This window comes from Scomber japonicus, chromosome 12, assembly GCF_027409825.1.
Source record: "Scomber japonicus isolate fScoJap1 chromosome 12, fScoJap1.pri, whole genome shotgun sequence".
NCBI classification, from domain to species: domain Eukaryota; kingdom Metazoa; phylum Chordata; class Actinopteri; order Scombriformes; family Scombridae; genus Scomber; species Scomber japonicus.
Window position 1 is genome coordinate 15,162,174 of NC_070589.1, and position 11,910 is coordinate 15,174,083.

Here is an 11,910-nt window from a genome sequence, read left to right on the forward strand (position 1 = left end):
GATTTTGTTGTTAAATCAGTGCCAAAACTCTTTATTCTCTCTTTTTTTTTAAAATGACAGCCAACCCTGACACATACTGTTTGTACTTAATGGTCATAGCAGTCAGTTTATCCGTTGAGAGATTGTGTGTTTTTGTATTTCAGCCTGTCGCTGTTTGCTAAGATCTGTGAGAAGACAGTTCTGAAGAGAGTACTGAAGGAGCTCTGGAAACTGGTGATGAACACAATGGAGAAAACAATTGTGCTTCCTACACTAACAGACCAGACGGTATGTAACAAACAACAACACACTCTCTTTATTTACATTACCTTCCAAACACTCTGTTTTTCAATTCCTTTCAATACAATGTGATTGTACATTGATCATCTATCTCAACATGACCCCACTCTCTCCCTTCTTTCTTTAGGTCATTGTAAGTATGTGTGTGCGTGTGCCTGTGTGTGCGTGCGTGTGTATGTGTCTGTGTGTGTCTGTCTGTGTGTGTGTGTGTGTGTGTGTGTGTGTCTAAGCATGAAGAAACACCACTAACACACACTCTCCTACCTACACAGACCAGAGGGAGCCTCAACACCACCCTCTGTAGCCTTTGTCATAGTTGTATTCCTCCTCTCTCTGTGGATATAAGTGGCTAACCTGATTTAGATGACAGCACAGTACACAAGAGACAACACTACCTGCCCGAAGCATTTAAACCTTCTGTCTCTCCCTTTTTGAAATGTACTCCCAACATTTAGTGCATTCTGAGTGTTCATTTGAAAGATGATTTACATTTTGAGAATATTTATTTGTTTCTCACTTCTCCCCTTCACTCTTGAGGCTCATTTCTTGTTTCTCCAACTGACTGTCCGCACCAATCCTCCAGAAGTCACCTCTCACTCTGCTAATCTTCCTCACCTGCACATCTCTCAAACACCACTCTTTCTTTACTGTACTGTATTCACTCATCTGTCTTTCTCTGCTTGATAGGGCACCCAGATGATCTTCAATGCTGCTAAGGATTTAGGCCAGCTTTCCAAGCTCAAGGTGATAAAACAGGAGGGAACAAAAAAATATATAATGAAATGTAACCATAATTAATATTTTTACAGTTGTAGGTGTATAAACTGACATCTTTATTTGTTTATCTATTCTACAGGAGCACATGGGCCGAGAAGAGGCCAAAGCCCTGACTCCTAAACAGTGTGCAGTAATAGAGCTGGCACTGGACACTATTAAGGTATGGTAATGATCAGTAGACACATTAGTACTCTTGGTTCTTACTTTTCATTTTCCTGGAGTGATCACTAATTGAGATAGATTTGTACAGATTCACTTTGTGTAGCAGACAACACTTACTTTGGCAAATATAAGTGAATCTATGGAGTCAAAATCATTCATGAGCTACATTCATATGCTCCCTCTGTTACAAAACATAAAATGTTCATCTTACCTCTATTATTGGTAAGATGTTCTTTTTAGTGTCAAATATCTGACTAACTGACATATTACTCTGTGCAAACTTGCTGTTTGAGTTACCAAACCAGCTTCAAATCAACCTGCTTTTGCTTCATAGCCCCAAGGCTGACAATGTTGTTGCACATCAGCAGGCAGTTTTGTCACACCCACATCTTCCACTTAGAGCTCACCGTGTCTTCTCACTGCGTGCCTGTTTGCCACATACCTATCTACAATATGTTTGTCATGTCGTATCTGTTACGCAGCAATACTTCCATGCCGGCGGTGTGGGGCTGAAGAAAACATTCTTGGAAAAGAGTCCAGACCTGCAGTCTCTACGCTACGCCTTGTCTCTGTACACGCAGGCCACAGACAAACTCATCAGGAAGTTTGTCCTCTCACAGAGTGCTCAGGGTACAACTTCAAACACACACACACACACACACACACACACACACACACACACACACTGTCACAGGTTCAAACAGTTTTACACAAACATGCATTCACTTACTTTCAAACAGCTCCACCGCCTTTTCTTACTGTCACTAGAGTTTATACTGTTTATTGATTTAAATGGGATTATGGAATTAAGTAGAATAACTTGCCTACAGTGCAGTGAGAACATGTTTAATGTATTGCTTCACTTAGTCAAAAAAAAAAAGCTGTTTGCATTTGCTAGTTTTAGTTGTATACAGAATAAATGTCCACAGATAGATTTTAAAGCAGCAGAAAATGTAAAAAAGGACAATATGGCTGCCCAGATATCCTTCATAATGCAGATGATATTACTTCCCACATACCCACAGCCCACCTTACCTATGAACTATTTTATGTGATGTGCTTTCCACATGCTGTCCTAATGAACATGTTTTTGTGATCTTCTCCTGTTGTCATCATCTGTCTCCTCTCAGTCCATGGAGGGAAAGGGATCAGGTACTCAGCAAACGAAGACACTCCACCAGAGAAACGTACGTGTCAGCACTGTTATGTAATATTTGCGTGTCCCCCACAACAAACCACAGCAGCTCAGACATCTGTGTGATCCAACTGTCATAAAACAAAAGCTAACTCGAGACAGTGAGCAGCCCATCACACAACCTTAACTTTCACTCTGCCTAATTATCTTAAGAAATATTAAAAAAAAGAAATATATTTAGAGTGAACACATACAAAGTCAATGTCCAAAAATGTAGTTCACAATGTGCTGATGCATCCCAATTTTCCAAGTCATAGATCTCAGTTGTACTACACTGCAGACTGTAAAACTGTAAAACACACTGCAAATACACACACCCTCAGGTTTCAATCAACTACTTACCGAGTGTGTCTTTACAGCATCTGGAGTGGATGCAGTTGGTGAGGTGATCATGAACGTTGACATCTTACCCCAGCCTAATGGAGAACACAAGATCAGTGTCAAAGGTAAAAAGCAGTGCAGGCTGCACCCCTGTCCCACTTTTAACAAAAATATCTGAATTCCTTCTCTTCCTCTCTTACCCTCCTTCTGTGTCTTACTTATCTCACTTTCTTCCTTCAGTGGTGGCAGCCAATGACCTTAAATGGAAGGCGCAGGGTTTCCGGCCCTTCGTGGAAGTCTACATCATCGGTCCTCACCTCAGTGACAAGAAGAGGAAATTTGCAACCAAGTCCAAGAACAACACCTGGTCACCTAAGTTCAGCGAGAGCTTCCAGTAGTAAGTAGCTCTTCCTATAGTTCAGAACTGAGACGGTCAATTGGGAACTGATAATGATATTAATTCTACTAAAAACACTAGAAATAGAACACTAGAAATGAGAAATATAACATCTGTGTTATTTCAGCTCCCTGGGTACTGAGGTTGGTCCAGAGAGCTACGAGCTGCAGGTGTGTGTGAAGGACTACTGCTTTGCCAGGGAGGACCGCACCGTGGGCATGGCCGTGCTGCAGGTGAAGGACATGGCCAACAAGGGCAGCGTCAGCTGCTGGATGCCACTGGGCAGGCGTGTCCACATGGACGAGACGGGCCTGACAGTGCTGCGCATCCTCTCTCAGCGCAACAACGACGATGTGGCAAAAGAGTTCGTCAAGCTCAAGTCAGACCAGCGTTCAGCAGAGGAGGGTCGCAGCTGAGGGAACGAGGAAGAGGAGCGCACATGTGCACAAACACACCAGAGACGTACCTGATAGACATAGTATTATGCACACATATAGTACTCACCCTTTCATAGATAGACAACCATGTGCAGTACACAAGCACACACATGAAAATGCTCTATTGTACATATACCTGCATACATTATGCAACATTTTCATTGCAACGTTATCAATGCAAACATGGAAGAATATGTTTATAAAAAGTCATATTTAATTTTTAATATTTCAACAGCTGCCCTACTCAGACCTCTTGGTTTTGGGTTAGCCACACATTAGCGAGCACTTGTCATTCCCTCATTGAGCCTTTCCTATAAAACATCACACCTTTTATATGCTGTACATTTAGATGTGAAATGATGCAACGCAGAACAACAAAACCATGTGAATAGTTTGAGAACGACCACTTTGCACTTTTGCTTCTCTGTGTCTTCAGGAGAGCAGTCCTCGCCTAGCTATGCTCTGTCCGTCTGTCCGCTTTCCGGCCTGACTGTGTGTCGTTCTTCCAGTCCGTCACCCCACCCCCTCCTCCTCCCTCCACCCTTCTCTCCTCTCCCCCGTTGTTTGCTCTGCGTACTCTTCCCACGGTGTGATGTGTTGTGTAAGTTGGAGTTCAGGCACAGATCTAAGATCAGCTTCCTTATGCCCAAAAACCCCAAATGGAAAAAAACCCCCCACAACACTGACCTTAGATCAGTGTCCAGGGGCAACGTCACAGCTAGTCTGTCCTGTAATGTACTAACGTCCTGCATGTTGACCCCCCAGGAACACTGTGATTCACTTTGCTGTAACCATGGCAACTGTTCCCATCCTCCCACTAGAGATGGGTGCCTCCAATATTTTACCCGTGTGAGCATGGTGCATATAACCCTGGTACAATAAGGTTTTATAAATGTGATCTAGCATTCGTTATCATGAAGAAAACACGCCGAGTCTGACACGTGATGTGTTCGAAGAGACAGAAGTTGTGGCCACTTTTCTTGCTTCACATCACGACAAAGGAGCAATACCCCAGCATCTAACACATCCACACCCTCCAGAGTGCACATTAACTAAAAAAAAAAGGGCTACGGGATCAGTGGACTGGGACGTCAGTTTACGCACTAATACATACTGCCCATGCTTCTTGCTTACCCATGTGCACCCCTCCTCTTTCCCACCCACCCACCCAGCCTCCCATCCTACCTGCCCTGTCATAGAAACATCGCCACACTGCAGACACGCTATGATGCAAAAAGTCTTTCACTGTGGAGGAACTTGAAATAAATCCACATGAAGCGTCGAGGACACACGATGCTCAGTGGAACACTCGTCCTCCTGAAGGCCTGCACATGTATCCATACTCATCTCTTAAAGGCAATAGTGGTTTGTTTGTATGTTCACTGAACCTCGTGGTTTTTATGAAGAACAAACCCTCTGTGAACACTGCTGTCTTTTGTTATTGTGTGCCTGCATGTGTGTGAAGGTGTGTGTGTGTGTTTGAGTGTGTGTGTATGTGTGTGTGAGCTGCAAAATGGGCTCTGAGATTGTGAGCAATATATTGTACCTACACACCCAAAATGTATGCGCTGTCAATATAACTACAGGAGAATCAACCGCAATATCCAGATCCAAGGAATGGGAGACTGACTATGATTGGTTTTGGGGTTTTTTTGTATATCACTGAGATATTTTCTTTACGGACTCATAAAAATCCCCATTCCTATTGGAAGATGTGTACGCTTTTTCTCTGACATATTTTATGGATAAGAGGGAATGTGTTTTGTCCTTGAATTACTATTTGCCTTTTAGTAGGACCAAATTTGCACGAAGCAGAGCTTATGTTTTGTTTTGTTTTTTTTCAAAGAAAGAAGCCATCAGAGTCACCACCAAGCATTTATGGTGTCCAAGTATTAGTTTCAGTCTTGTCATGTTCGTTGATGAACCCCTTTACCTTTCACTGCAAAAAGGTGAGCGTTTGCTCACGATCGTAGTCCGGCTCATCTCGTGGTCTCTTTGTGAAACTTAATGATGTCAGTGACAGTAAGTAAACGCTGTGGGAGCTTTTCCTGTTGCTGTGTGGAGACATCACTGCTGGCCTGTCACATGTTGTCTTTGCTGAATACTGTTGAATTCTACCAAATACAAATCCTCTGAATGTTACTTATCCTCAGAAGAGCCTTCTGTCTACCATCAAAGGGACAGTTTAATCCAGAACCACCACTTGCTTGAGGACACCAAATCCTGCCTTTTAAATTTTAGGCCTCCAAATTTCACTGGACACATGCAAACAATTGTATTGGACTATTGCTTAAATTTTGGGGTGAACTAGCCTTTTTTTAAAAAGGAGCCTGCAGTGCAGTTACATTGTTTTAATGTGTTGTCGTATAAAGCAATCCCAGGCTGCAGCCGGAAAAGCAACAAAAGAAAGAAAACTAATTGATGATCCAGTTCAGGGCTTGTTGGTTGCCTGCTTCATGTACGTACACATACGCACTGACGACACCTACACACACGTCTATAACACACCAATCTATGCTCAAGCACAAAGGGGCACATGTAAGATGACACACATGCATGCATGCACGCCGACACAACTCTTGTGGAGACCAATGATGCCCACCCTGTGAATAGAATCAACTACAATTGCATGATGGGAAACTTTGTTGTGCCAGCACGTGTCTCTTTGATGTTTTATTTTCTCCGTTTTTAATTTCCAAACCTGTGTAATGATAAATCATCAATGTATTTTTCTTTTCAAAAAGGCTTGTGAATATGTCATCTGTAACCAATATGAATGTAGTGTGAACACAGAATTCGCATGAGAGAATTATTTTCTACTGAGGATGTTTCTAATTTGTTTCTTATCATTATTGATCGTTCTTTAATGAGGATGAAGTGGACCTGGAATGCAGCCCGATTGTGATCTGCTTCCTATTAAAAGGACATTTGTGTCACAATCTAATCTTTTGCCTTATTATTCTTTCCATGAGTGATTGAAGCTTGATTTATAATTGAAAATGTGTTCACGTATTTATTGTATCCCAAAAAGCTAAATAAGAATGTTTAATTGGACTTTTCAAGCAACAAGTTAAGAACAATTTCATTCTTCAACTATTAAGAAAAAGTCAGACAAGTGTTTTATAACAGATGCTGCAGAGTACAGAGGACAGCAGGGTGCTACTGACACAAACCTTCAGCTGGAACAACCGGCTTCCACTTCAGTGAGCGCTCAGCCTGTTCTCCGTGTGGCCTCTGACCTCCCTGTGGAGGAGGAGGGAGCCACCACACATCACCAAAGTTGAAACAGATGCTTTAGCACGTTTTCATCAGTGGAGAAAAGACACACTTGTGTTTTTAGTTGTTTGGGTACATCTGGAGCAAATGACTGCAGGAATATTGAACTCATAAATTAGCCTGTTTTTCTTATTCTGGTTGAAACTTCCTTAAATCAAAGAGTCGAAGCCTGATGAACAGTTTATTTGTCACGCTGCTTTTCATTATTGGTTAACCTGACAATTATCTTGATGAATCATTCAAATATGATTTGGTCTTTAAAACATCTGAAATTGTATTTTTTGTCCAAGACCTCACAATGTTTAATTTACTGTGATGTAAGATGAGGAAAAGCATCAAATCCTCATAATATTGACGCTAGAACTTTCAAATATTTTGAATTTATGCTCAACAAAACATCTCAATGAGTAATCGATGATTAAGTCATTTACTGTCTTACTGTCAATCTGTCTTATCCATTAATCATTTTAGCTCCATTTCAGTTTATTAAAACATCAGAAAAGTTTTCCACTAAACACAAAAAATGCCACTAAACATTTTAATATATTTAAATAACCCCGCTCAGTCAGACTTTGCAAAGATTTCTGAAGCTCAAACACTGACATTCCTGCTTGACAAATGTCAAAAAGGTTATTAAAATTAATTCATTTTCTGTCAATCAACTGGTCAAAGATCAAAGAAGGTTTTCAGCATTACTTGTGATCATAGTATAAGCATAGTCTACAGCCTGTGCTTCTGATAGCATGATGCATTTCACAGCCTATACTCAAATCCATTTAAATGTTCTATTGAAGCCTTTTGTGGACTTGGATGTGAGCAACATGAAGTGAAAGGTTCACAACATGCCTTCTTTTGCTCTGTTGCAGGCGTGTCTCTGCTGCCACCTGGTGGCAAAGATGCAGCCACTGCACACTGGCCAGAAATAAAGACACAAGACTCGAAAGATCATTTTACAGTAAAAAAATGAAACCAAAAACAAGACTTTATTAAAGAAGCTTAAAAAATAAAACTCTTGATACATTTCTCATAACCGTCAAGTCAGCTCAAATCATATGATTATACAATTCTCCCGGCTCACGGTTAAAAGGTCCATAAACTTTCAAATAAAATATATTTCAATTTTAAAATTTCTTCAATAATTTTCTCATTTTGTTATAAATTGCCTATATGTAGTACACAGGAAATAAAGAAAATAAAAAAATGGAAAATAAAAATAAATTTGAAGTAATAAAAAGGGTCACATTATTGTCTGGGATATTTAGGTAAGCAAATAAATTGTAAAAAATAAAATGTGTAAAAAGTCTTTTTTTATCTTAAAAATTATTAGCTAATGCCAGGTGGCTTGAAGACATGCAGATGGTTAACTTACAAATAATGATACATGTTCTTTAGAAACTACACTTATCTTCAATTAAGTCAGTTTGCTTTTGAAAACAAATCCCAATGATTGTATTCAGGATATTTACACACAGGTCAGGCCTGAAACCGAGTTTGCTGACGTTTACATTTTGGTTCTGCATACAAAGAGAATTAAAGCAAAAATAGGAGAGCGGAGGCTTGAGGGGCGTCTGTCACCCCTTATTGGCATGGCTCTCTTCGCACCCCCCCCTCTAAATCACAAAAAAGGTCAGAGGTCACTGGCTAGCAATGCCTCAGGAAACCCTGTTTTCAAACCTTTAAGGAAGGAAATGGGGGAGGGGGATACGTTTGGCTAAAACAAATAAAAATTCAGCAGTCTATCTGAAAAAACTTGTACCTTTAACAATTAAACTACTGTACATGAACCCTAACATTCTCTCATTGGCCAGAAACATCCCAGTGCAACACCAGGATATTTACATTAGACCCATCTGGCAAAGAAAAACGACACATTTTTATTTCCTCAACACGTCAACTTGGACAGTTTTAAGAAGGGCTTTAAGATCGGCCTCAACAGACAGACACACACACACGCACACACACACACACACACACACTCGTGACTGATCTGTTCATTCAGACACATTCGCAGCCTTGCATCGGTTCCAAGTGAACACTAAAAGAGACGAAAAGCAACGTTTGACGTCAGAGCCCGACGAGGGGATGGGTTTGCCGAGTTTGGACGTGGCGAGGAGAATGAGATCAGGGTTGTCGGATCTACAGTGCACTGAAGAGTCTGAGAACGAAAAGGCCTCCCCTAGCAACGAGGGCTGGGCAACACATCGACATATCAATATCATGATAAGACCAGATATCCTTTTAGATTTTGGACATCGTAATATGCACAAGTGTTTTTCCCCCCCTGGTTTTAAAGGCTGAATTACAATAAAGTGATGCAACTTTCTGAACTCACCAGCCTGTTATATTATTGGCTTTTACCGACTTAGTCATGAAATCCACATTACTAATGATGGTATAACAAAAATCTGTTTCAATATCTTGTGAAATCACCAATAGCCATCCCTATAATCTTGTTGCAATATCTATCGAGGTATTTGGTAAAAAAAATCATGATATTTGATTTTGTCCACGTGACCCAGCTCTACTACCAACCAGTTTTTGTTCATTACGGTGTTTCAGTAGGGAGTTGCACCAAAGCACCATTAGTTAGTCTTCACAAAGACTACCAGTCCAGCTCCTGGCTAAAATTTTCCTACAAGTACGGACACAGGAATCAGTGCACTGCTGCGCTCAACCAGGACAGCGGCTTATTAGTTAGGTTCCTCTGTGGAGCGACTGCCCTCGTCACCTCAAGTAGCTAACGAACAGACAGACAGCAAATAAGTAACATTATACTGGCTGGAGCACCAAAGCGCAGCAGCAACTGCACTCTTTTTTTTTTTAATGTGTGGATTTGCCAATTATTTACTCAAGCAGAGTTACCCTTTTTTCCTTAATATTAAAAGACCACAACCCTTCCTGTCGTCCACACTGCAATGCCCTAGACTAGACTAAAAGGATGCAATTTGAGGACCAGGTGATGACTGTGTGGCGACAGACCAATTAGAGAGAAAGAAAATCATTAACAACAAGAAGCAAAACATTCTGCAGCTGCTGGGATTTGAACACAAAGCGTGTCTGGAAGCCCTGGATGACCTAGCTACTAGCTGCCATAAAGGACAAGTTAATTATTCTTCTACTGTGTGAGCCTGAAAACATGATCATGTCTGTGCAGTCAGAGGAAGCCCTTAAGAATTAGGTGTGTCGTTTTAACTCAGTTGTCATGGCTTATCTCATTCTATGAGCTGAATCCCGGTATGTTCAGAAGGGCCGCTAACGGCAACCGTGTACCATCACGTCAACATTGCCCAAGTCACACATACAGTATTAACACTATAAAGGAGGCAGTTACTGCAAACTCACACTGGATTTAAAAAAAAACAAAAAAAAACACAAACACAAAACAGGATGCGACCGCCTCATCAGGAGTTCCTCGGTAATGCAATGAAACAGACAACTATCAAACAACTATCCATATAGTGCACTACGATTGGCCAGGAGTACGGCGCTATACGGGTACGACAGTGTGTCATTTGAGAGAGTGCCATACAGCTTTGCTGTGAGAATGGGGTGGAAGACCAAACTTAAAACAGTAAGAGCTGTTTCTTTTCTTTTTTTTCAGTTTTTTTTTTTTTTTTTGGAGGGGCCGGGAGTTTTACAGTGCATGAAAAGAAAAAAAAACCAACGGTTTAATCGAGCCCCTTATTATTGTTTCATGTCAGAAGAGGAGACATCTCTTCTTAACCAAGACCCCTTATTGGACAAAACATTCACATGTGACATCAGAAAAGCCCTATCTTATCGTAGAGTTCAAAATATGTCTGTTAGCCACACACTTGACAGTCAAGAGTCAAAAAACTAGTAGAAAACACTAAAATAAGCCGATCTTAATGTAACAGACGGAGGATGTGAGGGGAGAATGTCCTGGTGTGGATGGATCGGAGCGTCGCCTTCCTATAAGACTGTGAGGAAAGTTGAAGGAGAGGGGCGGTGGGACAGCAACCTTCTAATGGTGATGACACACAATGATACCCCCATGAGTGGGCACGACCACCTCGAAACACACATGCAAACACACACGCAAAGAGAGATGTAAAGGGATTGTCAGGCAGCCCAAACATACAGGAAATTGACCTCAGTCACATTCCTTTAGTTTCATTAATGGTATGTTTCTATGTTTTTTAAAAGGATAATTAATGTGAATCAATGCGGGAACCACATTTGAAATGTGGGGCAGACTCATCCAAATCCATGTTATTGAATTTGATCACGTTTGCTTCTATTAATAGCATTCATTTGGCATTACTGATGGCTAATGTCTATTATGTGGCAACAAGAAACTGAAATTCATCCTTAAGAAGTCCCTTGGGTGTATTGTTCTGCTAGGTGCCTGACCACATGCCGACCTTTAAAAAAGTTCCAAGCTTAAGGAAAATAGCAACCCCCCCGCCACTTAACGTCACCAACAACAGCATGAGTGAGAGCAGAGGAGAGAAAGCGAGGGATTGTTGGAACAGTTTGCGTCCTGTCAAGAACGTTAAAATAAGGAGTAGAAAAGTGCAGGCCTCATTGACAGCTTCATCGAAAAATATCTGTTAAGTACAAAAGTGTCAAAAGGAAAGGCTGTGAGAGAGAAAGCAGGCAGAGATCTGAATAAGCCAGAATGAAGAAATGTCGAGACAGAGCGACAGCCGGCAGCCCGAACGGTGTCGAGCTGAGCGGGCTGCTCCGGGACAAAATGAAGGCCTGAAGAGAGATAAGACACTAGTTTCCTTCCATAAGTTCACCACCGAAAGACTGACTGAGCCCCAACTGTCTGCAGACCAGTTTCAATTAACTTCACTCTGAAAATAAGTCATTGTCATTATTATTATTATTATTATTATTATTAATCTTGACAGTTATCAGCAATAAATCAACATCCGTATAGTATCATCATCTCTATTAATGCATTTATTATGGTCCATCATGTGTGTGTGAAGGTTATTAGTGTGAATCTGTCCATCGCCGCCGCTGACACAGCTGGTGCCCCACTCCAGTACTCTTCCTGCCCCCCCTTTATTATGCCCCCTCCCCTCCCCCTGCCA

General features: G+C 41.2%; 1 protein-coding gene across 1 annotated transcript in view; it reads left to right on the forward strand.

Moving 5' to 3' along the window:
- Nucleotides 1-3,702, forward strand: part of LOC128368542 (protein unc-13 homolog A-like) — a 29,385-nt gene extending 25,683 nt beyond the window's left edge. Inside the window, exons 34-40 of the mRNA XM_053329385.1 lie at nucleotides 144-267; nucleotides 967-1,023; nucleotides 1,136-1,216; nucleotides 1,701-1,848; nucleotides 2,773-2,859; nucleotides 2,975-3,131; nucleotides 3,259-3,702. Coding sequence (XP_053185360.1) covers nucleotides 144-267; nucleotides 967-1,023; nucleotides 1,136-1,216; nucleotides 1,701-1,848; nucleotides 2,773-2,859; nucleotides 2,975-3,131; nucleotides 3,259-3,547 — 943 coding nt within the window. The 3' untranslated portion in view covers nucleotides 3,548-3,702. The remainder of the gene's footprint in view (nucleotides 1-143; nucleotides 268-966; nucleotides 1,024-1,135; nucleotides 1,217-1,700; nucleotides 1,849-2,772; nucleotides 2,860-2,974; nucleotides 3,132-3,258) is intronic.
- The last annotated feature ends 8,208 nt before the right edge of the window (nucleotides 3,703-11,910 follow it).